The following is a 27,870-nucleotide window of genomic DNA, read 5'->3' on the forward strand; positions in this document are numbered from 1 at the left end:
CTAGGGAGCCAGGGTCAATAAAACAGGCATGTGCAGAACTACAGCAACTCTGGAGTTCAGAATGTGGATGCTCCTGCTTTGGCAGTGACTTGCTGTCCTTGGCACATGTGCTCATAAAGCTGCCACAGAGCTGGTTTCCAGAGAGTGGGCATGCACAGAGCAACCACAGCCCAAGGGTCTTGGGTACAAATAAACCTACTATGGTAGTGGTTCTGGTGTCCCTAGGAATAGGTGCTCAGTGTGGCCATGGAGTTGGGATCTGTAGCATCCCAGCTCCATGGATCCTTGTCTGGATCCATTCTGGATATGCAAGCAGACTGCAGACTGTTGTTTCAAGATATGGAACAATATACCTATGCACATACCTGCTCTAGCAGTGGCTGTGGTGTCTATGATGCAAGAACTCAGGGAGAAGCCATGGAGCCAGGGTATAGAGCAACAGTAGCTCTAAGGTCTGGAGTGCCAGCTGGCCCACAGCAGCAGTGGCTTTGGTGTGTGAAACATGTACATGTGTGATGCAGCCATAGAGTTAGGTTCTGTAATGAGGGTATGCACACAATGGCCACAGCTCTAGGGTTCAGGGTATGCATGGGGTTGGTAGGGCAGTGATAGCCCCAATCCTAGAGTAGCAGAAAAGTGGCTCCTTCTTGGCTAGAGGATTGGGGAAGCAGCTCCCTCTCCTGGGAGGTGCATGGTGTGAATGGTTATTGGTTACCTTAGTGGCAAAAGCTGAGGCATCCTCTGTGCAGCAGGCCACTGTGATCCATGCAGAGAAACACTAAGGGAACCTCCATTGCCAAAGCTATGGGGAATCCATGGCTGTGGCAGGGACTACTGAGGTCTTTAATGGCAAAAGCTTCCAGGTCCTCTGAAGAGCAGGCCACTGGGGACTGCAGTGGCACCTGATGCATGGCTGACATTGGTAGTCCCTGCTTTTCTTTGTTACTAGCCATCTTCAGATGTCTCAGGTATACTGCTCTCTCCAGCAATCCTTTCTGTGCTGTTATTATCTGTTTTTTACTTCACTATGTTCCTGCAGGTTTTTATTTGTACTATTAAGCCCTTCCAGGGCTATTTTTATTTGTGAATAGCTGTCTGTTGTTTCTGTGGGGGAACAAAAGCTGGTATCTCCTACTCCACCATCTTCCTGATATCACTCTTATTACTTCTGTTTTGAAGGATGCAGCAAACTATGATGAGACAGAAATTAAAGAAATCAAACTAACAGGCTGATTTCATATCCTGACCTGGTACAGAGAGAGCTTAAAAATATTGTCAGAAAGAAAAATCAGGAATGTGGTATTACTAAAGTTTGCTGAACAAGTTAATTACTTGGAATTGCCGAGTAGATTTATAATCAGAAATGATTTTTTTTAAAGATTAAATATTTTCTTTACAGACTGAGAAGTAGACACTATGACATGTGGCCTGAATCTAGACCTCATAACAATCCAATAAATCCAAAACTGGGTTAAAGAAACCACATCTAACATTATTCCCTTCCTTTCCAAGCCTTCTGCCTCTGTGCTGCTCATGCTTGTCATCCTCTTAGATCAGACAGTAAGAGCTATACCCTGGCCCCCAGTCTCTTACTCTTCTCACCAGCCCATCTCTAGCCATCAGTACTCTTTTCAGAAAACACAAATGTTATCTGATCTTTCCCCTGCTCAACATCCTTCAATTATCAACTGGCCCAAAAATAATAGCATGTAAACTCTTGTGGTTGGGATTCTCTAGTGTGTGGTTCCTACTTTGCTTCCCAGCCTTACCTCTTGTTTACAATGTGCCCCCACTGCCACTAACAACTTCACCTCCAATATACTCTAACTGCAAGTGTCCAAACATTTCTTGCATCCTGCTGCTTCCATACAAAATAGAACAAACTTGATATTTTTAACGGGAAATTCGGGGTTTAGTCCATCATTCACCAACTTTGACTTGGTACAAGTCACTTTCCCTCTCTCTTCCTTGATTTCATCATCTATAAATAGGAAACTAGGAAGCATATATACTTTACAGAGCAACAGTCAAGGTCAAAGGAGAATGATGGTGAAAGCGCATTTGAAGTTGTAAATTAGCTTCTGGATGATAGTTATTATAAATATGGCCATTCTCCTTCCCAGTTAGATACTTAGCTCCTGTAGACAGGTAAATGCCTTGTCTTCATTTTGATATCCCAAATCTCACAATAATATCCCCTCAAAAAATGTGTGCTGAATAGAATGAAAACATTCTGTATTTTAGGTCCTAACAATTACAACATGCATCATTAAAGGTTTACAAGACACAGGGCTATGGAGGACAGAATTCTCACACCCTCACAAATGAATTTTAAAGAAGCCTACAGATGAAAGAATCCATCTCAATAATATGCATTCTGTTTTCAAAAAGTAATTAGGTCAAAGGAATTAGCACTATTATGATAGGTCTTATTATTACTACTTTTCTTATGCTATTTCTAATAATAATAATATTTACAAGGATCCTGGGAGCTACATAATAGGTAAAGTATAGAAAAAGTCAATGACTATTTTGTAGAAATTTTCACACCTTTAGCATTCATAAGATCCATGAAGTATTAGCTTTCATAATTCATAAGATCCATGAAAAAGTTTTCAAGATGCATTAGTTTTAAACTAAAGGGTAAAATAATGAAGGAAAATGGAGAGAAAAAAGAAGACAAAAAGAAGAAAGAAGTTGCCTTTGTTCATTCTTAACTGTATAATTGCATTTTATATTACAGTTACCCTTTCTTTCTTTACAGGTAGTACCGTCTGAGAAGGAAAGAATCAGATAACACAGATTTTGAAAGCTAAAAGTTTCCTTATGGGTTATCAATTCTGCTGTAGTTTGGATATGGTTTGTTTGTCTCCCCAAAATCTCTTGTTGAAATTTGATTTCCAGTGTGGTGGTGTTGGGAGGTGGGGCCTGGTAGGAGGTGTTTGGGTCATGAATAGATTAATGCCGTCCCTCAGGGGTGAATAAATTCTCACTTTCTTAGTTCTTAGAGAGTTCTTAGTTCTTAGTTCTCACTTCTTAGTTCTTGGAGAGTTGGTTGTTAAAAAGAGCATGGTACCTCCCTTCTTCTCTTGTTTCCTCTCTCACCGTGTGATTTCTTGTGCTCAGGCTCCCCTTCACCTTCCACAATGAGTGGAGGTAATCTGAGGCCTGTACCAGATGCAGATGCCGGTGCCATGTTTCTAATACAGTATGTAGAACTATAAGGAAAATAATCCTCTTTTCTTTATACATTAGCTTCAGGTATTCCTTTATAGCAACATAGAATAGACTAACATAAACTCTAAACTCATTTTTCAAATGAAGAAATCGAGGCATAAAGATGAACCAGTGGCTTAAAATCTGATAAGAGCAGATTAACTTTCTGCAAATTGATTTGACAGTTATCTTTAAATACGTATTCCTTCTAGAAAAGCAGACACTGCCACTTCTGTCTCATATAATGGTATCTTTATTTCCTAGAGAGTCTCTCCAATGTGACAGGAAGTGGTTTTCCTAAAGCTATGATTAACAGCCTCTATGCTTTGTGAGGCACCACAACTACAATGCAGGGAACAATACTCTAGTGCCCTCACAGAGTTTCTGAGCCTCCCACGGCTACTAATTTACTATGAGGGAGTAGGTTAGAACTCAAGAAGATTAGATTCTTCTTTATTATATCAGTATCCTTTTATTTTGTTAACCTAATGCCCCTAACATTTCCCACCATTATACTTCTTTCCTTCCTTTTATACCCAAAGTCCTTAAAATAAGTAGTGTATGCTTACCACCTCCTTTAACTTTCTCACTGTTTAATCTGCTTTTTGGCTGCTTTCCATATGCCAATATTCTGCATGTCAGGGACTTTCCTTTTAGATGAATTCAAATGTCTTTTCTTAATATTCTCCCTCTTGATTCCTTGGTCATATTACATAAGTTTAACTAATGCCCTTCTTGAAACACTTCCATAATTTGGCTTTTATCATCCTGAACAACAAACTTTCCAACCAACACTGACCACTCCTCTAATTATAACTTATCCTCTTGTCTCTTTTCTGTGGGTATTTCTAAAGCTTACTGGTCTTATTGCTGTCTTCTCTTGGCAAATTTATCTATGCTGATGGCTTCAATGACCATGTCAATGTTAATGATCCCCAAATCTTGGTCTTTATTCCTGATCGTTCATGAACATTTTAATCTTATAACTCCACCATTCTCTTAGATCTTTGCCATATGCTAACTTATGTCTAAAGCCAAAGTCATAGTCATACTGACTAAATTGTACTCCTCTCCAATATACCATTTTAAAAAACGAACACTAGAAATTTCTCTTTTTTTATACGTCAAACATATAGTCATCTTTACTCCTACTTTAAAATGTATTTGAAGAAAGGAGTATTCAACTGTATTATTTATTCTTTGTTTTCTTGGTAAATGCCTTCATTTCTATATCTGTTGTCATTACCTGCATCCATTCACCCACCCACCCATCCATCCATCCATCCATCCATCCATCCATCCATCCATCCACTCACCATCATGCCCTGGTTAGTCTTCCTCCAGATAAACCTACTCATAAGTGATCTGTACAAAAAACCTGCAGTGCCAACTTTCACTTGATTAAGTATATTAAGTATTCCTGAATATATTAAGCAGTTCCATCTGATATAACTGTTAGTTCTCATCTGCTTCTAACTTGAATTCTCTCTAAATTAAGCATCATGTGCCCAAGGCTGTGCTCTGTTACAAAAGGGTGGTATCGGTACAGCCTATAGCAGCTGCACTATGTCTTTTGTTTGTTCCTATTTGGGTTGAGAGCAGTTCCGTGGGGAATAAAGAAGGTGAAGAGAAACATCCCACTGCAGTGACAGTTTATTTACTAATGTCCTCGTGGCAATGTCATCCTCACTCTTATGAAGTATTAATTCAAAATCTCTAGTTGTCATTTCTAGATTTTGCCAAAGAGTTACTTCCCTTCATGCAGCACAGCTTCCAACAATATAGAGCCCTTGGCTGCTGTACTTGGAGAGGCTGGCTTCTGTGCCAAAGACATGTATCATTCTGTGTACTTTCTAGCTGCAGTCTCTTTAAAAGCCAACTGTGGGTAATCATCTCAGGGAATAGGCATCTATGTTGTAACCCTTGAAGAATGTTAGCAATCTTTCATTTTTCTACATAATTTTTAAGTCCTGTTGTTTCATAAGCTTATTTATTCTCTGTCTTCATTTGGCAAATATTGTTTGACAAATATTCTTGAGCTACTACCATTGGATACCAGGTATTTTGTTTGGTTCTGAGAATAAAATGTTAAATCTAATAGACCCAGACTGTGCCTTAATAGAGTGGGGAGGACAGATACTGGACAAACAATTACAAAGAAGTTTGAGGAGTATAATGAGGGAAGTACAGAGTTCTGTAGAAGCACGTGGTATTAGCATTACTATCTCAGTTCCACTACTTGTTGGCAGTGAGATCATAATAAAGTTGCTTAATCTCTCAAAGGCTCATTTCCTCATACCTAAAATTGTGGCCAATAATAGCAGCTGCTTCATAGATTATTTTTATTAGGATTAAAAATTTTTAAATGCATTTAACGCAGAATTTGGCACATAGTAAGTACCCAATAAATGTTAACTGCAATAACAAAATAATACTAATTTTACATTTCAAATCATTTTATTTCATTAATTTATACTTCTAAAACTTTAAATTCTGTTTTTTAAATTCCTGGCAGCTATATGTTTTCACTTCTGACTCAATGCTTTTAAAAGTTCTGTATGTTTGTCCATTAATTCAGTTCCTCAGGCATTATTTTATTTAACAAATATTTATTGGGTGCCCACTATATACCAGACCCTGTGTCAGGCACTGATAATAAAATGCTGAGCACAACAAATAGTATCCTTTCCCTGAGGAGCATACAGTCTACTGAAACAGAGGGGCATTAAATAAACCATCACAGGAAGAAGTACAGGATCACAAATGGTATTAACATAGGTGTAAGTACATTTAAAGAAAAAAAAATGATCTTTAGCAGGGCAAAGGCAAACGAGATTCAAGCTATAAAATTAGAACTAGTCCTAATATCATGAAAATATTATACTTTCTTCTAAAGCCCCAATCCCAAAATTATAAGCATTAATCTTAAAGCCTAGAATATGTGTTTCCAATAAGCTGCTACTTCTTTGCTCTATAAGGTAGCTGAAAAAATCATACTATTTATTACAATTTTGCAACAGGCTACATTATTCAATTAATGACAGTTTAAACATGGTCATATTATTTAAAATGATAGCTACACTAAAACTCTGTTAACATTAGAAATATACTACTCTATTTCAATCTAACAGTGCCAGCCACAACATACACGTTTGTTTTGCCAGTGAAAACAAGCAGACACATTAATGAATACACTGATGTTTTATTTAATTTGTTTCCAGGCCCTAGCTCAAAGTGCTTTAAAATGTGGACTCTGGAATCTACCCTAACTGTGAAACCTGCGGCTAGTTACTTAGAATTTCAGTGCTCAGTTTCTTTATTTAGTAAAGTGGGGTTAACAATAGTATCTACCTGAAGTGTTAGAAGAGAATGTGACATGTGCCAGGTGTGGTGCCTCATGCCTGTAATCCTAGCTCTTAGGGAGGGAGAGGTAGGAAGACAGCTGGAGCCCAGGAGTTTGAGACTTGCCTGGACAATATAGCAAGATCCCATTCTCCAGAATAAGGAAACAAAAAAGACAAAGAATAGAAGAGAATGTGACATGTATTGAGAACCGAGTAATATTAGGGATGAAATGGTAGCTATAGACACTAAGCTTAATTTCTTTTTTTTTTTTTTTTTTTTTTTTGAGACAGAGTTTTGCTCTTGTTGCCCAGGCTGGAGTGCAATGGCGCGACCTGGGCTCACCACAACCTCTGCCTCCTGGGTTCAAGCGAGTCTTCTGAGTCAACCTCCCGAGTAGCTGAAATTACAGGCATACGCCAGCATGCCTGGCTAATTTTGTATTTTTAGTAGAGATGGGGTTTCTCCTGTTGGTCAGGCTGGTCTTGAACTCCCAACCTCAGGTGATCCCCCATCTCGGCCTCCCAAAGTGCTGGAATTACAGGCGTGAGCCACCGCGCCTGGACTCTAAGCTTACATTTTTAAAAATGAAGGATTTGAGGATATGATTTAGGGTGATCAGTCTCCCTAATTTGCTGGGGACTGTAGGGTTTCACCTGAGGAAGAACTTCCAGTGAGTCTCATGAACCAATGATGAAATGTATGATGAATCAAGAATCATAATAAATTTAATTTGGGATACTTGAGGGTCATGAATTGTAGTCCTTGAATTTTGATTGATTAACAATATTTTAGTGTTTGTCATATCCCAGAAGCAGAAAGCCAGGGAATAATAAATGGTGCCTCAAGCACACCTGGACTAGTCTACTACTTCCTAAAATAGGCAGAACTTAGCACCTGTCCTTTAACAAAGGCTTGAATAACCACAGCATTTAGAGAGAAGAGTTAAAGGTAAGAGAGAGACCACTGGTCTTCAGATATGTCCTAAGAGCATCACAATAGGTATAGAATGAATAATAATGCTAAATTAAATTCTGGCATTCTTGCTTTTTTCTTATTCTTCTCATGGAAGGTATATATATTATCTTGATGTATTGTTTCCCTTATAAACCTTGAACCTTAATATGGTGTCTAGCAAATGTTTGGTTTTTAACAAAAAATTGTAGAGTTGAATATTCTTAAGGCTGAAGAGATTAACTTTTTATATTCATTTTTTTTTTTCACTTTACAGATCAGTGCCTGTTGCAAACGTATATATCAATTTAAAGAGAATTGGAAAGTTCCAAGGTTTGTTGTCACACAGTTGACTTTGCAGGTTAGTATTTATTTTATCAAACATCACTTACGTGCCCTTTACAAATCTAGCTTTGGGAAATTACCATGGTTAGTTTTCTTAGCTCATGCTTCATGATGTACATAGTTTTGCCAATTGTTGTAATGTCAATATGGGACATATAATATGCTAAATACAGTTCTGTATTTAGCAACTGTTCCCGTAAAGCATTCTCCAGCTGTCTGGGAGTCACAATCCATGGTCTTAAATAGATGTATCTGTCATCAGTTTCATTAGCTTTGGATTATATGTGTCATTGTTGGTTTTGGGTGTAAACTGGAATGTGCAAATATTTTTCTCATTTTATATATATATATATATATATATATATATATATATATATATATATATATTTTTTGGTGAGATGGAGTCTCACTCTGTTGCCCAGGCCGGAGTGCAGTGGCCAGATCTCAGCTCACTGCAAGCTCCGCCTCCCAGGTTTACGCCATTCTCCTGCCTCAGCCTCCCGAAATATATATTTTTAAAAGGCACATAATTCCCTAGATATTCGTTTTATTCCACAAATTCAGAATCCATAAATTTATTCCACAAATTCAGAATCTACAAATAATTTTGCATTTTAATTGTATGTTATATTCTCATTTATTTGATCTATTATTTATAATTATCATCTATTTCATTTATTACATCCATTATATTTTCATTTCTGATGCCAGAATCCACCTGTGACTATTAAAGATGTAGAGAGGTTTGTTTGCCCTACATCATTCCCTAGTTCCCGCTGAGCATGTACTTAATGGAAAGCTGCAGCAGAGGACTGGGGAAAGCCTTAAATTGTTGGGTAAATGGTAAAGGAGTCTATTTTCATCAAATTGAGAGGCTGAGTGATTAATGTACATGTAATCAACTTAATCGATTTGAGGCAGTTTGCACTGTAAGCACAGATAGGCTAATGACATACAAAAGTAAAAGGAGAAAATCTTTATTAAAAGATCCTACGACACAGAAATATATAAGAAGACATAGACTTTAACTCTCAGTTTCCTCATTCACAAGGGTAAAAGAGAAAACAGGACAGTTACTTCACTTTGTTTAGAACAATGACTCCCAAATTAGTATTCCCTAAGGAAAGTTAAGACAAGTGATCAGGACCTGGGTATCTCCCATCCCTGAGTCAAACAAAGCAGCTCCATGTTCACCTGTTTTCCATATTAGACCAGTTGGTAAATGCTTAACAGCGCTGGAGAATGAGAGATGGGAAGGTTTAGTTTGTAGTACCTGAGACTTCAGGGGTGTAAATGTACATACTATGTCCAATTTCAAGCTATCAACATGACATAACCAATCACAATGTTGGGAAGAGATGCGCACAGTTGACTCTCATGAGGTAAATACTTATCTGGATGACCCATTGGCCTCTTTAGTGCATCTGCTGTGCAAATTACAATTAATTACCAGTGATATGTTGATCACTCCAAGTATATCTCTGGCTTCTCTTTCTCTCCCTAGCCTTTAGAGTCATTTTCTAAATACCTATTGGATACCTTTATTTTCAGGTTCAGCAGACAATTTGTACTCAGTTTGTCCAAAACCAAATTCACTCCCCCATATATATACATATACTTCTGAATTCCCTCTCTCTTAATGGCATCATTATCTGCCCAATCATTGACAAAGAAACATGGGAGGTATCTTAGAAAACTTTACCTTCCATATCAGTTGAGCATCAAAGACTATTTATTTTACCCACAAAATACGCGTCAAATCAATCCTATTCTCTCGTTCTTCATCTGTACTCCTTTAGTTCAGACCTTCATTTTTGTATTATAATAACCTCCTTACTGGTTTTACCTTTTCCCCTTCATTTCCACATTTTTATGAGTTATTTTACCAAATATCGTTTGTATAACAAAACACTCATTGAAAACTACTCAATGAAAATCCATGGACCTCACAGACACTAAGATGTTTTGCCACAGTTTGCTTCCAGACTATTTTTTCATTTTCATCTGCCAATGAATCCCCTACAATAAAGATGATAAAAAATAATTTCTGCTCCTTCTCAACCACAAGCTTAAGACAGATATCACAAATTAATCACAGCCAAGTTTTCACATGGAATAAGGATATAGCTTCAGAAAGCTCATCATTCAACCATGGCTTTCAAGCAGCTACCTACACACTCACAGGAATTTGTTCATGAAAGGCAGCATACTTGGCACCCATTTATCCACTCTTCCACTTTTTATACCATAACAATACTTGTCATTCAAAGGACATACCATGTGGAATTATGCCATCATGCCTTTGAACATGCTATTCCCTTTACCTGAATTATCTTCCCCGTTCATATTTTTCAGGTATATTTACATTTCATCTTTCAAATTTTCTCTCAGGTGTCACTTTTTCTTTGACATTTCCAAGACATCATCCGACCCCCCAAACTCCAAGGAAGCTAAACCCTTATCCTCTGTGCATTGCAATTATCTGTATGCTGACTCCTCAACTAGATTGAGTTTTTGTAGAAAAGGGAAGTATCTAATTCGTCTTTGTTTTCTTAATATCTAACATATTTCCCAGGACACAGTATGTTCATAATAGGTGATTGTACAATTATTGAAATATACAAGAACACACACACAAACCTGCCTCTAGCCTATTCCTCACCCCAATTAATCTCCCTAGACTAATTAGTTTTAGATGTTTATAAAGTGTAGAACAAATATCAGATTCACCTTCAGGCCCCATGATGACTTTACTACTAGTTAAAGTAAGATGAGTAATTTGGTACTTCCCTTAAAAGATTGAACTGGTTAATTCCAAAGCATTCTGGCTCAAAGAGATGAGGATAATCCAATAAGTCAATAAGAATAACCTTACTTCATCAACAGGAACTAGATAGAAATATAACTCTAAAGCTCTATATCCTTTCTTTGTATGTCTTTTAAAAAGAAGCAAAAACATTGAGGTTATAAAATATAGAAAACATTTTTAAATCAGAAAGAAAGAAATTTGTACATTTCAGGAAGATTTTTCTACCACTATATATAATGCTATAACTAAATAGGATTTTCTTACAAACTTCTGAGAATTAGAAAAAAATCATTCCCTGAGTATTCTTTGGAATTGCCATTTCAATGGTGATGAGAAACATGTATTTGAAAGACAATATGAATAACAATATGCTTTGACTAATGTCTACTCTCAGTATTTGACTGGTATACTTGGAGGAAATCCATGAAATATTTGACCGTGAAATTGTCAACACTGCAAGAGGATTTTCCTTGCCTGATGTAAGGTTGCCAGATATTTAGTTTGAACCCAGATTTATGGATAAATAAGAATCTCCATCCAAACGATGAACAATTATTGTCCTTGATTTTCTATTCCACATCACCAGCAATGATCCTAGGTTCTTAAACATTCACCACAGAAATAACCTAAGTTTATATATGTTGCAGTATAGACTTTTTTCCTTCTTCCAAGGCTCATTTTTTTTTTATTCATTATTTTCTCATTTCTTAAATCAGAGATTCTTAGGATGAGTTTATGGTGTCCGTGAACCCTTAACACTACATATAAAACATGCAAAATATATGTATATTTTCCTTGGGAATAGTATACTTTTAATATTTTTTACAAAGGTATGTGCATCAAAAAACCCATGAAAGACTGCTACATTAAAAATTGCTTTCTGTTCAATATTCCCTCTTCAATAATATTTTTCTTTTATTATTTGCTATGTGTTCAATCTCTACGACTGTGAGAGCTTCATTTCCCATTTAGATGATATCCTGATTATGGACAACAGCTACCACACACAGAATCGCTCTTAAGCTCTAGATCTGTATTTCTAAATGCTACTGGACTGACCCCTTAACCTCATTATGTCATTCCAAAATAATGACTGAAGGCCAATTCATTGGATTTAGCACTGGAAAGACAAAGCAGTCTGTCTCAAAGATGTTTTTATCCTTTACTGAGCACATAGTATGCTCTAGGAATTGTGCTACAGATTTTACCTTAAAAATCGCATCCCATTTAATTCTCCCAACAAATCTGTGAGATTTACAGATAAGGAAACTGAGATTCAGAGAAATTATATAACCTGCTTAAAATTATGTAATAATTTAGTTGGGAAGACCAAATTCGAATTGATTTTGTCTGTCTCTAGGGTCCAAGTTTTTATCACTATGTATTTCTTTTAATAGTTCATGGTTGGAAGCAGGTCATTGCAATAACATTTACACTATGGTAAGCACAGGATCACCTACTACTGAAAAATCCTCTACAATTACCAGTGGCCTCAATAACCAAGTCCATAGTCTTTGTCATCCTGTAGGCTGGAAATTCATTTGTCCCTCTTGTCTTCTTAGGATAATTATTTTATTTTCATAACCCTGTTCAAATGAGTGTCACCTTCTAAGTAATTCACTGAGGCAAAATTAGTGAATGTGCCTCCCTGTTCTCCTATAACACTTATGCCCTTACCATAGGGCTTGAATGTAATAATTTGTTTACTGATCTTTCTCCATTCCCAGATAAATCTCTTGGGGAGAGGAGCTATGTTATGTTTCTCTAGCACCAATGATGATAGTGCATTGCCTAGAACATATGGCAGGGTATTCAGTAAGTGTTTGTATAGTGAATAGTATTCAAGCTTTATCTGTCTTTGATGTTGAGCATCTTTACAGGACAGAAAACCTCAATATAACATATCTTTGATATGGCCATTTTCTGTATACATAAATATCATTTAAGTAATATTACATAAATGCTCCACAAAATATGGATAGCTTTTACATTTTTATGTATACATTTTACATTGTTTTCTAGAAGTTTGACTTTCACTCTTCAACTGTTTGACCAACTGTACATATATAGAGGGGAAACTATTATATGGGGCTATGAATAAGATGATATTTTCTAACTTGCTTGCTTGGTAAAAGAACTTTTTGTGTAAGAAATGAGATTTCAGAAAAGTCATAATAATTTTTTAAAAAAAGAAAATACTTGGAAGAGGTATGAGAAAACCCATGACAGTCTGTTCAAGAAGAAGATGGTATTGGAGAGGGGTACCAACGTAATTCAATGGGAGAAACAACAGTCTTTTCAGCAAAAGTGCTGGGACAACTGGATATCCACATGAAAAATAATGAAGTTGTACCCTTACCTCACAAAATTTACAAAAATTAACACAAAGTGGATGAAATATCTAAATGTAATAACCAGAACTTTGACAAAACTCTTAAAGACAATATAGAGACAAATTTTTATAACCTCAGATTTGACAACGGTCTCTTAAATAGGACATAAAATTGGTGAAAGAACAAACGATGATTTTAAAAAATTAGACAAACTGGATAAACAATGATAAAAGTACAAGCAGTGATAAAAAGCATAAGCAATTATAGAAATTACATAAATTAGACTTTATCAAAATAAAAACTTCTGTTCATCAAAGAACACTGTCGATATAAAGAATTACTCTCGAGTATAAAAAAAACCCACACAATGGGAGAAAATATTTGCAAATCACGTATCTAAGAGTCTAGTATCCAGAATATATAAATAACTCCTACAACTCAACAATAAAATAACTGAATTTAAAAATGAGCTAAGAGTTTGAATAAACATACCTCCAAAGACAATAAAAAATGGCCAATAAACACAGGAAAACATGCTCATATTATGGAAATCAAAACCAGAATGAAATATCACTTTATCCCCACTAAGGTGGCTACAATAAAAAGAACAACAATAACAAATGCTGGCAAAGATGTAGAAAAATTTGGACTTTCATATGTTGCTCATGGGAATGTAAAAAGGTACAGCCACTTGGAAAACAGTTTGGCAGTTCTTCAAAAAGTTAAACATATAGTTATCATATAACACAGTAATTTTTCTAGATATACACTTAAGAGAAATGAAAACATATGTTCTCATAAAAACTTGTATACAAATATTCATAGCAGCATTATTCAAAATAGCCCAAAATAGAAACAACCCAATTGCCCATTAACTGATGAAAGGAATAGACAAATGTGGTATATCTGCACAATGAAATATTATTCAGGCGTAAAAAATGCTATAACATAGATGAACCTTGAAAACATTATGGTAAGTGAATGAAGCTAATCAAAAAAGACCATATATTGTATAAGCCCCCCACCCCTGCCTTTTTTTTGAGATGGAGTCTCCCTCTGTCACCCAGGCTGGAGTGCAGTGGTGCAATCTTGGCTCACTGCAACCTCTGTCTCCCAGGTTCAAGCGATTCCCCTGCTTCAGCCTCCTGAGTAGCTGGGATTACAGGTGCCCACCACCATGCCCTGCTAATGTTTGTATTTTTAGTAGAGGCAGGGTTTCTTCCTGACCTCAAGTGATCTGCCCACCTTGGTCTCCCAAAGTGCTGGGATTACAGGCATGAGCCTATTTATATAAAATTTCCAGAATATGCAAATCCACAGAAGCAGAAAATAGATCAACATTTTCTAATAGCTGGCAGAAGGAGGAATGGGTAGTGACTGCTAATGAGTATGGAGCAGCTTTTTGGGATGATGAAAATGTTCTGAAATTAGTACTGATAGCTTCATAATCTTGTGAATATACTAAAAACCACTGAACTGAACACTAAAATGATAAATGTTATGGTACATAAATTTTATTTCAGTTTTTAAAAAAGTACTTTTTTACATAGCATTGTTGTAAGACTAAATTAAAGAAAGTATATAAAGTGTACAGGACCTGTTTTCGATAAATACTAATTCTTATTATTTTTTTAAAGGATTGAATGGTAAAGATGGCTTTCATTCATTTGGGGGAAATAAAAATAATTACAGTTTATATGAGATATGGAAAGAGGATACAAGTCTGTTAAAATATTGTTTTCAAAATACTTCATATAGGGTTAAAGAATCAACAGGACCACTTTATCCACATTTTCCTGACTAGTGAAATTTGCGCTAATGTAGGTACACCAAGCTGTGCTTCTTCTAAGTATCACTACAATAACAAACCCCTAGGGATGGACACAGCCCTCCATCCAATAACTGTGTGAACTCCTTACCAAATTATTATTATGACTAATATGTTGGTTGCTATATCACATAATAGATATGAAAAAATACAATGTAATCACAATAACAAAAATGTCAAGAGTTTCATATCATCATTAATAGAGCTACTGGCTGTAGCAAAAATATTTTACATTATCAAAGCTAACCTATAATGTTTTCATAGGTACAATATGTAGTGGTGAACATTTAACTTTAAATAGCACAGCACATTGTAAAAGTCACTCTATGTCATAAGAAGTGTATATAAATAACTGTTTATGATTCTACATCCCTGAAAAATGTGCATGCTGCACTAAATGTTTAATGTGTCCTTGTCCAAAGGGGAATACAATATTAATTTTGTTTTGAGGACAAGTTGACTCCAGACAAAAATAGGTAACAGGTAGGTACAACAATTTTAGAAAATTCTGTTCCTGAGGTTGTGGGATTTTTAGGGAACTTAGCTTTCTCAAGAATATAATTTCAAAAGACACTCTGTAAATTCATCAAAGTTTAATGATGAAGAGACACAATAAATGTTATGAAGTTTAGTGGGGGATACTTTGGAAGTAAATGCCAAAGATTAAAATTTAGAGAAGACCAAAACCACAAAACAGTTCACAAAGTTTTAGCTGAATGAAAAATTGTAAAAAAATCACATCCAATTTCTTCAAACAATTTGTTTCTTCTGAGATTTCGGGTTTAATTTTGGTTATCCCATGACATGTAGTTCACAACACTGGGAAAAGAAGGGAAAAAAAGAAAAAATATATTTTATTTGCATAGTTCATATTTTTAATATTAATGTACATATCTAAGAATGTTTTCTTCATAGAGCTTTCATTCTACTTTTGTTTTATGTGTAATTAAAATGCAAGAGGATTTGACATCCCAAATACTTTTTTTTTTAAATTATACTTTATGTTCTAAGGTACATGTGCACAACGTGCAGTTTGTTACATATGTATACATGTGCCATGTTGGTGTGCTGCACCCATTAACTCGTCATTTACATTAGGTATATCTCCTAATGCTATCCCTCCCCTCTCACCCCACCCCACAACCCCGGTGTGTGATGTTCCCCTTCCTGTGTCCAAGTGTTCTAATTGTTCAATTCCCACCTATGAGTGAGACCATGGAAACCATCATTCTCAGCAAACTATCGCAAGAACAGAAAACTAAATTATTTTTAAATGTTTTTCTGTATATGGTCAGCAGAAAACACAAAATAAAGTGATCCTTCCACCTCAGTCTCCCAAGTAGCTGGGACTACAGGCACGCGCCACCACACCTAGCTATTTATTTTTCATAGAGATAGAGTCTCACTATGTTGCACATTCTCTACCTATCATTTCTTTATTAATTCTAACCTTAATGAAATAGTTCCTGATTTTTAGATTTACCTCCAATTTCCCCATCCCATCTTAAATACTACCACAAACTGTTCTGAAAACTCTTTTCTAAATACACATAAGTTTCCTTCTCAAGAACCCATAATTTCTCCTTGTTCATCAAATCAATTTTAAGTATCAATCCTAAGATACCCCATTAACTAACCTAACTTTGCTTATCTAGTTGTATTTTCCCCATTCCCTAACACATACCTTCCACTTCAATCAGACTAATTTTCTTCATTTCCTCAATGTCAGACTCATACTTCTCACTTTATCATGTTTAATTATAAAACCTACTCATCACTTACTTAAATTGTTCCCATACTACAAGATCCATCTTGTGAAGTACTTGTTTGTGCCATATGTTCTTCACAATAACTTATATCTTGTATTGTTTATGACATTTAATCAATAAGCCATGTTTCTCATGTAACTGAAGAATAGGCTGGTGAAATCTTAAGTGCTCAACCAATGTGCATTGAACTGAACTAAATGTATAAGTTAACTTGAATTTATATACTTCAATATTGTACTGTTGAGGTTAAACATCTTAAAAATTACTTTCATATTATTTTATATTATTTATTTGGTCACTTCCAAGTTTTCTCAGTGACAGAGCTCATGAGGTTGAGACCACAGTGAGCTGTAGCTGTGCCACTGCACTCCAACCCAGGTGACAGGGCAAGACCCTGTCTCAAAAATAAATAAAAATAAATGACAGATGAAAACTTTATTCCATCATATGATGTAATTTTATACATGTGGAAGTGAATGAATAAGCTTTCATGCACAGAGCACTGGAAATTTTGATGGAGTTTATTCTGTCCAATATATAAAATTATCTAGGAAAGTAACGAGTACTTAGTGTAATTCTCCTGTTTTCTGAGTTCACCTGTTGAGGAAAAACTGAAGGGTGTTTTCGTAGTCAAGGTTCAAGTGAATTTAAGTCCTGAGGGATGAAAACTAAAATATATATACACATAAATATTTTAGTAAACTTTCTTAGGAGATACACACACACACACCCCTCCTAAGAAAGTCTCAAGGAAAAAAATATTAGTGGGATGAGCCCTTTTAGGAGAAGCAGAATAAAAGACTGATTACAAATCGAAAAGCCAAAGAAGAAGCCACAGACAGAAATGGAGACAAGATCCAGAAGCCAGGCTGAAACAGGAGGGCAATGAATCAAGCCAGGAAATAACTGATAAGAAGCCCACTGGTGCCTTAATAGGGGCTGAATATGTGGGCTACTTTAAAGGTGAAAAAGTCTCTTGACTCCATAGATACAACAACACATATTTCTAAAAAGAAATTCATTGAAAAGGGGGGAGGAGAATTATTTTATTCCTTTAGAAAGTATAAGATCAAAGCACAGAGCAACATTTTTCCAAATCTGCTCAAATCTTGCCAGATATCGCATTGTGTCAGTCCACTTCCACTTACAGAATTAGTCATAGTGCTTCTAATTATGACCACTGCAATAAAAGTAAAAATACTAGTAAAATGTAAATTGAAGTGAAAACTATTCATTTATAGGAAAGGTATCATAAAACTCACAGACATTCTTAGAACTGGAGATTTATAAAATCTAGATACCAACTGAATAGGCAATTGTTTCTTCTGCATTATTTGCCCAGGAGAACCAATACTTCACAAACTGTGTTTAGACTATATTAGCTGAGCAAAATTAATGACAAGAGAATGCCATGAGACAATTTTGATGGTGGCTTTTCATATCATGAATACTCATCTTTCAAAAGAGGAAGCAATATTAAATATGCTTAATATGGTTTAATCCTCTCAAAGACTTCGTAAGGTATGAATGAAATTCGAACATGTGTGTCAGTTAGGTTTTAGTACAGGAAACTGAGTAAGTTTCAGGTATTTTAAGTAAACAGGGATTTAAAAGAGGGAATAAAATGCTTACTAAATCTTTGAAAAGGCTAGAGAGAGAGGCTCTAGGCTGGGAATTCAGAAATGTTTCCAGAACACTGTAGAACTGACTTATCAGAGAAAAAATGACCTTTGCCTCAATCAGAAAAGTGGGGACTCCAGAAGTCACTACAAAATTTATTGACTTCAAAATCACACCACTGTAGCTACAATTAAGAGATCAGGGAGCCACTACTGCTCACACCCCTACAGCCTCTCAAATCCTAGAACTCAGATGCTGGAACCCATCACAGAAAAAATCATGTTTCCACATCTCACTTATTAGCAGAAAACAATGGAAGCAGCAGGAAGATGACCTCCACTTGACTTTTGCCTCCAAATTTCAACAAGTGCATCTAATTGGATGAAACTTATTTACATTTGGAAGTTTAATGGCACAGGAATCTGGGAGAATGCAGTTGTTAGCTTTCCAGCTGCTGTAGTATAGAAATACACAGTATGAAAAAGTGCAAATGGTTGCCAGTTGGCCATATCCACCATACTGAGATTCAAAGGTTTTACAAATTTCTTATCCAAGGTCACAGAACTTGTGAGTGCTAGAGCAACAAACTTGAATTCAAAGATTTTGGCCACTTGCCCAGTGCTCTTTCCACTACATCAGTCTACAGCACTGATTACTCTCTGAAGACATTTGCCAAAGGAGACATATTTTCAAATCTTGTGCTAATTATATTTTTCACTGAAGCATTAATTCAGGCATCTGTGAACATCGTTACCTTTTAGTCTTATGTCAAACCTAGTTCTTCATCCAAACTCAGACTTAATCTTATTTTACAGTAATTACAGTTAAACCAACACTGCTAGGGTTTAATACCTTTGAGTATTTTTCTCAGCAGGCTTGCTGCTTAATCCATTTAATGTCAGAACAACACAAACCTTCTTATTAAAATGGGGGAAAGGACATTATTAGAGACTGCATTAGTGTTTTTTTCTTCTTTGGGGTAAAACCTACCAATACGGCAATATTTGCACCTTATCTTTTATTTTGTTTTCTGTTGACCATATACAGAAAAACATTAAAAAAGGAAAGATTTCAGATGTTAAATCCTCTTGAATTCTAATTACACATAAAAGAAAAGTAGAATGAAAGCTCTCTGAAGCAAATATTCCCAGATTTGTACTTTAATATTAAAATTAAAAACAGGAACTATGCAAATAAAATATTTGGACAAAATGAAAAAATATAATGCCTCAGTAATATCTCATTAATATTCAGTTAAATCATCACTTTCATTTCAAATGCACTTTAAAGTAATTTGGGGAACATATTTTAAAATGCACATACAATGACCTAAGTACAAAAATTCCTAACATATATCGTAAGAGAAAAATATAAATTACTACCTAACACTTCTGATTAGACTTAAGCAACAATACTATGTTAAAATTAAAAAGATGATTACATTCATATAAATAAAAGGTAGATATCATTATCATAGTTAGAAGAGATTTGATTGTGCTCTTTAAACAAGGAAATAATTATTGTCCCAAAGTTGTTAGATCAAGTGGATCTAGTAGTTTTGTGCTAAGAGCATATAGAAAAAAATATAATAGGCTGGGCGCGGTGGCTCACGCCTGTAATCCCAGCACTTTAGGAGGCCGAGGCGGGCGGATCACGAGGTCAGGAGATCGAGACCATCCCGGCTAACATGGTGAAACCCCGTCTCTACTAAAAATACAAAAAATTAGCCGGGCGTGGTGGTGCGCGCCTGTAAGTCCCAGATACTTGGAGGCTGAGGCAGAAGAATGGCGTGAACCTGGGAGGCGGAGCTTGCAGTGAGCCGAGATTCCGCCACTGCACTCCAGCCTGAGTGACAGACTGAGATTACATATCAAAAAACAAAACAAAACAAAAACAAACAAAAAGAAATGACCAAAGACCATAAGTTGTGAACTACAGAAGCTGAAGGCACCTTTATAATGATTTTAGATATACATAATTATATATATTATTTAATATATACATATGTTTGTGTGTGTGTGTACTTTTTTTAAACACTTGCTTTTTAAACAGACTTATGTTGGACATATATTTCAATGTCAAAGATAGTGCTTTTCATTATTCTTTAGGTAAAATAATGAGGTGTACATGACTCTAGTAAGAGCTAATTGGAAAATAATAACATTTGACACTCCTTCACTGTTTTTGTTTTCTTATTTTTTGACTATTAATTGAAAGGATGTGTAGAAAATATGAAAAATTAAGTGTCAATTTCATGGTGACAGATATTTACCATCTATTTTTTCTGAGCATAACATATAGTAATATAGAACTCAGAAATTATTGTCTTAAATCAATGCTATTGTTTATTACCAAATTAACCATTATTATTCTAGTCATCTACTGAGCAGTATAGTTTCCAAATAAAACTTAAATTGCCACTTAGAGACCTGACCCTAAAGATGTAATGACATAAAGTGCTCAGTTTTGAGAAGTGTATTTCATTTTGTGTACTGATGTATTTTCCTCATCTTGTTCAGCAGATACTAAAAGGTAAGAAAAGGGCTATTAAGTTACAGCTATTAAGTACTATTTATTATTATTGAAAAAATATCACCTTTAGCTCAACTGATAATGACATTTCTTTTAGAAGGACTGAGTGTTTGTGTGTCTAAAACCATGACCTACTTCATAATTGGCTAATACCTTCAGTATGAACAAACTTTAAGAATAAACTGTTGTATGTGAGGCTATTTCTTTTATTAATATTTCATGTAGGGCATGTTTATAAAGATTTGAGAAAATTCTATCAGAATGTCAACCTTTTTATATCCTAAAATAGGCAAATATTAATTAAAACAAAATGGTCTGGGGGATTGAATTACCCCATACTGACCTCCATTTTTCTCATCATCTTGTTAATGCAGTTCTTACTGAAATTAACATTTGTCTGAACTGTTCAAGAATAACTAAAAAAAATCAAAGTTTGCATTTTATATCATTCATTTGCTTTACATATACAATCAAAGCACTCTAGCAGGATACAGATTGGTGTTTTTAGTAATACAGGTGTATGTCAACTTTCTTTTATAGGGGAGATTTACTTCAAAGAATTATACAAAAAGCTGGCATAAATATGACCACTCACAAAATGTGTTTAAATAATAATACGGAAAAATGCAACACAAATATGTAATGAATATTTGAAAACCCTAGTTTCTGAAGAGTTTAGATAGTGATTGTTTACATTATAATCTACTTGGTATTTCTTTAAATACCAATGTATCCCAAAATAATTATTCGATTCACATGCTTTTCTCTGAAACGTATTTACTTTATGTAATTCTTTATTTAAAGACTCAGATCACCAGAATGAATTCAACCAAAAGCCAGGATTAAAAGAATGTAAGAGATTTGTCCAAGATCTGGGAATAAATTGAATCCTTCCTACTCATTTTCATCAGAAGCCCTTACTTCTGTGAAGGCAGATGGGAGCTCCATCTACATTCAGGCAGGAAGACCACTCAACTAAAGTTTCAAGTTTTACAAGGAAAATTCCTACAGCTTGCTTTAGGAGGGAAGGGTGGAGACCATTCTGTTTTACATGACACTCCACCCTCAGCTATATCCCCTTGATTAATTATGTAACCAGATCTCCTTCATCAACTTACCAATCAGGTAATGGCAGGTATTTCTGATGCTTGGTATGGGATCTGAGTGAGGAGAGTCCTAAGAATATTACTTATAGCAGCTGTTTTGCATAGCATTAATGTGAAAATATTTAACTTGCAGTACAAGTTAACAGTTGTTCCAGAAGTTTTTTTTAAAAAATCTATTATTTTAGCATGTAAGTCTTATAAGTCCTGTCTACTGATACATTAGAAAGTCTTAGAAAAGTCAGCGATTATATACAGGGAAGTGGATGCATAAGAACAAGCAAAAAGGTATTAGTAAGGCTTTAGAAACTATTACCATCTTAGTAAAATAACTGGTGAATACAGCAAAATGAATAATTCATGGTTAGTATAAATCAGCTAAATTACTGAAATGCACAACTAACTACACATATTCTTCAGCCCACAGAGGCTGTACAATGGAGATCTGTACACTGTATAACTTTGTTTTTAAACTGGAGAAGTGCAGAAACTTTGAATCTTTTTAAATTTATCTTCCATCTGTTTCCTGTAATATCAAGATTTAGAGCAAGGTCTAAAGCTTTATCTTACGTAAAAGCTAGGTGCCTAATATGTCTCCGTCCTGACCTCCCATGGAAACAGTTATCAGGCTTCAGATATTTTTTTCTCTCAATTTTTTAACCTGGAAGTAAATGGCTATTTATTTTTGCACATATTTTCTTTCTATTGTGCAATTTTTCAACACATGGCAAAGTTGAAAGAATACCACAAATGTTTGTATACCTTTCACAATTGTGTGTGTGTGTGTGTGTGTGTGTGTGTATATATATGAATGTTGCAGCATGTATTTCCTGAGAATAAGGATCTTCTGTTACATAACCACAATACCTCTATCACCTGTAAAATCCCGATTCCAGGACACAACCTAGATAAATCAAATAAAAATTTTTGTGGTGGAGCCAAGGATCAGTAATTTTTACAGTTCTCAAGTGACTACAATACACAACAAATGTTGAGAACCACTGTCCACATATTAATTAAATTTGTTAAACATTTTCAGTAAAGAATACATTTTGTTTCTTAATATGAATAAGAATGATAGCCTTTTAAAGTTTAGCAAATCTAAATTATATATTTTAGGTCAGCGTTTTACAATAAGTTACTTTTCCTTAAGTTGTTCTTATCAAGTTAATAATTTTCTGTTAAATAAATGTATTTTATCTTAATTTCAGTTTCTTCTATATCATGATTTAAAATGCAGAAAGTATGTATTGTTATGTAGATTCCAAATATATTTATCTCCAAAGTTAAATGGATTTTAGTTAAAAATGATATTTATACATATATATTTTAATAAAATGTTTAATAAATTAGACATGAATCTTAGCACGTGAAACACAAAGCTTTTTTTATAACTTTCCCCATAATCAAATTTCAAATTAGTGAGAATTAAAGGGCTGGAAAGAAAAAAAAATCGAAATCCAAACTTACTGCATGTTAACATTTTAATAATGTACTTTCATGTGTTAAAAACCTAAATGTTTCTTACAACAAAGCATTATCCACAAGTGAATTAAAAAAATTCTGACTAATAACAAATTATTCCTATATTGTAGTTTCTTTGTCAGAATTAAGATTAGCATTATCTATTAATTACTTCTCTGTGGCTTCTATGACACTGTTGTATCCAAGCAACTAAAGAAGACATTAAGCATTTAGATGTCTATGTCTGTTCTTCAGTGTTAAGAGTAAAAGCAAGCAATGTGTAAACTGATTATTTTTAATAAACGAATCAGAACAGTTCAAAGTGAGATAAGTTATACATTTTAGACTGGAGTAGAAGTCACAAGACCCAGATTCTAGGCTATGATTAGCACGGCCCTTGATCTCTCTGGGCCTGAAGTTTCTCACCTGTTAAATGAAGGATTTAGTTATGCCAAAGGTCCCAAACTTTCTCAGTTCACAGCATTCCTAGTGTCTCAGTCAGTTTTTCATGGTGTTGCAAGCTAAAAGAAACACCTAACAGTTCCATTTATTAAACAGTTAAATCCAAACTTATGTTTGTCTATCCTAACAACTTAGTAGCTATTTAAAAAATAATATACCTTAACATTTTTCATCTTAATGGGATGTGCACATCTGTTGGGCACTTTATAACTTCTCAAACCTTGGAATAAACTTGGCATCCACCACCCTCATTCCTGTTCTACAGTAATTTTCCCATAGTCCTTGTGTTTTATTACAGCAATTTACAAAAACACAGCCTCACAAAGATATGATGATGTTGTCAAAAGGAATAAAGTACAATTTAATGTGTAGAAGTTCTGAACTACCTCAACAAAGTGGTTTGCATGGTGTCCAACTGATGTCACTGTGTTGGCCTTGAAAATTTAAAATATTCCATGATAGTGTCCCTGTAAGTTTGTTGTGTACTGAGGCTCCTGGGGTGCCTCAGTACATAGTTTAGGAAGCATAGACTACCCTCTGTAAAATACTTCATATAGTTACAATGTGTGCTGTAAACTGTAAAAGCAGGGTATGAGTGAAATAGATAATTCTGAGGGCCTGAAGTAAGGAGCTGCAGAATTGAAGAGGAGATTAAAAAGTGATACATGTTCAGTCTGCATGAAATACCCCTTCCTCCCCAGGTCACCTATAAAATGCCTACCCATGCCTCAAAACTCAGTTCAAGCTCCCTCAGGGTAACCTCCCCTTACCAAGTCAAATCCACCTATTATACAATCTCAGAGTATTCATTTCACAGTACTTGTTCCGGTTGTAATTATACATTCATTTGTGTAACTATCTGATTAATTCTTGTCTCTCTCATTAGAATGGAAGCTCTAAGAGGAAAGAACATGTCTGATATCGCTACCATAACCCACAGCGTCTGGTATATTACAGGGGCTAAAATCTTGCTTAGTGAAATGAACTGTGATAGAATAGGTTGAGCATTCATTTTGATTATTTTCCTTTATTCAAGAACAGCTAATATTTATAACAGCATTCCTAAAATATTTTTCTCATACTATTTCGCAGGAGAAAGAAACCCATATACATACAGCTGCATCTGAAACCTCAGAAAGTAAGCTCAACCCAATTTATTAAAAGGATGCTCTTTGAATAAGGTAATCAAATGTTCACTGACTCTTATAGCCAAAGTAATTGTTATGAGAAAAATATCATGTAACTACAAAAAAAAAAAAAAAAAAAAAAAACTGCTCACAAAAAAATTTTTAAATCTTAGCAGATGGCCACAAACCATACTTTGAGAACCATGTTCCACAGTGCCAGTACAGGAAGTTTCTAGATAATGGCAGCTCATTTTTTTTTAAATGGCATTACACTATACAAGTTTTATTCACATACTAGCAAAACAAAGTAAGTTCAGTTACTATCAAAATGAATTCTGGGAATTTTATTGATATTCAATTTTAATCTTAATTATGCAAATATCTGTTACTTAACTAAGACTGTGTAACATAACACAGCATATGACTTCTGGATAATGAAAATAACCCTAAAGTTAAACATAAAAAATAAGGGTATGAACGTTAAAATAAGGTGGAAAATGACTGTACCAAATAGCCAACAACCTTAAAAAGGGTAGAATTTTTTTAAATCACTAAATTAAGATTGGTTCATTGCATTTAGTACATCTTTTTTATAAAGAGGAGTTATAAGCTACAGAATTAATATATTATGTTTTGATATAAAATTTTCACCCTTCAAATTCCTAGCTAGGAGGAAATTATTCTTTTACATTTACACGTTTTGAGTAAGCACAGATAAATGAAGAAATGAAAGAGAAGGGAAAATAGAGATGATTAATTTTGCCTCTGCAATTGCTAACTCATCTAACTATCCCAGTGTACACTGTCTTCTTTGGGAATTTGCTCCATCTTTTTCCTCAAACTGAAAGCTGGCTTACTGAGGCTATCGCTTTCCTATAAGCTCTCCCAAATACTGCCTAATTATTTTCTCTTATCACGCATTCAGGATATAGGGTGGATGTCCACCTACTTCCTTGTTGTCACTTCCCAGATCACTTTTACTTTATGCTCTTCTAAAAAAGATCATCAACCACAAAACGCAGTTGCTCTTTTGTAGCTCATGCTAGAATACCCTCTTTGTTCCATCTCCTTCATCTTTCTGATCCAAAATTAGTAGCCTACTACATCTCACCCACCGTCCTTCTTTCCTCCAGCTGTGGTAGAGAACTGCTCCTCCAACTTTATGCACATTTGAATCACCTGGGAGTTCTTGTGAACTTCGGGTTCTGATTTAATAAGGACACCCAAAGAGTCTGCATTTCTTAATAACTCTCATAAGAAGCTGTGGAGTACTCTGAACAGCAAAGTACCGGAAGTGCTGTTTCTGTTAGTATCTAAACTATTAGTCCTAATCTCCCATTTATGCTTTGGCACTCATTCCCTCCTGCTTTTGCTATCTTAATATCTATCATTCCTTAACTGTTCCCTCAGGTTCCCTACATAGTTTATCTCCACCCCTCTAAGCTGCTCAGTATCGCCCATTAAAGAACTAAACCAAAACAAAACTAGAAAACCCTCATTGAACCCTTCACTCCCCCTACATACCATCTGATGTGTCTCTCATCCACAGTTAAACTTGGAAGAATTGTCTGCTTTGAGGATGTCATTTCATCATCTCCAGCAATCCTGTACCCACTTCAGTGTTATTTGCAGGCCTATTACCCCACCAACACAGCATTCACGAAAATTATCAATGACTGCACACTGAGAAGAATGACATTTTCAGTTCTAATTTGAATTTCTCAACAGCATTCAATACGGTTAACTACTCCCAATATTTTTCCACATTGTCCTCCATGACACAACACATAATAGTCCCCTTATTATCTATTTTCCTGTCTATTGTAAAGACTTCCCCCACCCCAATAAAGGTCAAGGAAACCCCTAGTCTTCAAGTTTCAACTCAAATCTGGCCTTCTGAAGCCTCCCCAATTAGGAAAATATACAGTCCCATTGGTTGTCTACCAGTTAATTGTAATTCTTAGCCACAAGTCAGCTGAACCACCGTCTCTCAAACAGGCGAAGTTAAGCTCTATATTTGGCATATCTTGATATACTTTGTATAGTCTAGCTACAATGAGTTTGCCTATGCACGAAGATGGCTACCGGCGGGGGGGCGTCGTTACGTCCTACGTCATCACGTGCCGGGATGAGGGTGGGGCCCTCAAGGAAGATGGAATGGAATCCAGATGGGCGGGGGCAAGCAGGACAGGGCGGGGCTACGCGGGATCTGGGCGGGGCGGGGCCGGTGAGGAGTCCGGGGTGCTTGTGCTATTCAGCCGGTGCGCGCGGCGGCGGGAGGCAGTGGCTGGGCAGTCCCCTCGACGCTCTGTTCCGAGAGCGTGCCCCGGACCGCCAGCTCAGACCAGGGGCAGCCGTGTAGCCGAACGGAAGCTAAGAGCAGCTGGGACTGGTGGCTGGCCCCCGAGCTCCGCAGGCGGGAAGCACCCAGGATTTGGGAAGTCCCGGGGGCAACGCAGCGGCGCCTCCCTCACCCGAGGGGCCGCGGCGACGGTCACGGAGCGCGGCGCCACCGTGAGCGACCCAGGCCAGGATTCTAAATAGACGGCCCAGGCTCCTCCTCTGCCCGCGCCGCCTCCGCCGGTGTAGACGGCACCTGCGCCGCCTCGCTCGCGGGTCTCCGCCCCTTGCCCCCCCTTACGGGGCCAGGCCCGGGCAGCTCACCTGGACTGGCGCGGGCTGCGGGAGCCTGCGGTAGCCGAGGCGCGGAGGCGCGGCGCCCACGCCACTGTCCGGAGAGGACGCAGGTGGAACGGGCGCGGCTTCGCGGAACCCGGCGCCTGCCGCCGCCGTCGTCCCTGCCGACACCGGGTCCCGGGGACCCGGCCGCCAGTGCCCGGGGAGTAGCCGCCGCCGTCGGCTGGGCACCATGAACAGCAGCAGCGCCAACATCACCTACGCCAGTCGCAAGCGGCGGAAGCCGGTGCAGAAAACGTGAGTGTCCCGAGCGCGTCCTCATCGCGGGG

General features: G+C 36.3%; 1 protein-coding gene and 1 long non-coding RNA gene across 3 annotated transcripts in view; one reads left to right on the top strand and one right to left on the bottom strand.

The window, feature by feature from the left end:
* Window positions 1-15,403: 15,403 nt before the first annotated feature.
* LOC115898339 lies at window positions 15,404-27,823 on the bottom strand. 2 transcript variants are annotated; one of them, XR_004058056.1, is made up of 4 exons: window positions 26,849-26,984; window positions 26,429-26,587; window positions 23,742-23,849; window positions 15,406-15,646 (listed from the first exon to the last, which is right to left on the bottom strand). It is a non-coding gene; the product is annotated as an uncharacterized LOC115898339 (long non-coding RNA). The 2 variants fall into 2 exon arrangements; XR_004058055.1 differs by lacking the exons at window positions 23,742-23,849; window positions 26,429-26,587; window positions 26,849-26,984 and adding an exon at window positions 27,569-27,823 and having other exon boundaries at window positions 15,404-15,646.
* AHR (aryl hydrocarbon receptor) overlaps window positions 27,707-27,870 on the top strand; it is a 48,207-nt gene continuing 48,043 nt past the window's right edge. The window contains exon 1 of the mRNA XM_010378420.2: window positions 27,707-27,838. Coding sequence (XP_010376722.2) covers window positions 27,774-27,838 — 65 coding nt within the window. The 5' untranslated portion in view covers window positions 27,707-27,773. The remainder of the gene's footprint in view (window positions 27,839-27,870) is intronic.

Source organism: Rhinopithecus roxellana, chromosome 6 (genome assembly GCF_007565055.1).
Source record: "Rhinopithecus roxellana isolate Shanxi Qingling chromosome 6, ASM756505v1, whole genome shotgun sequence".
Classification (NCBI taxonomy): domain Eukaryota; kingdom Metazoa; phylum Chordata; class Mammalia; order Primates; family Cercopithecidae; genus Rhinopithecus; species Rhinopithecus roxellana.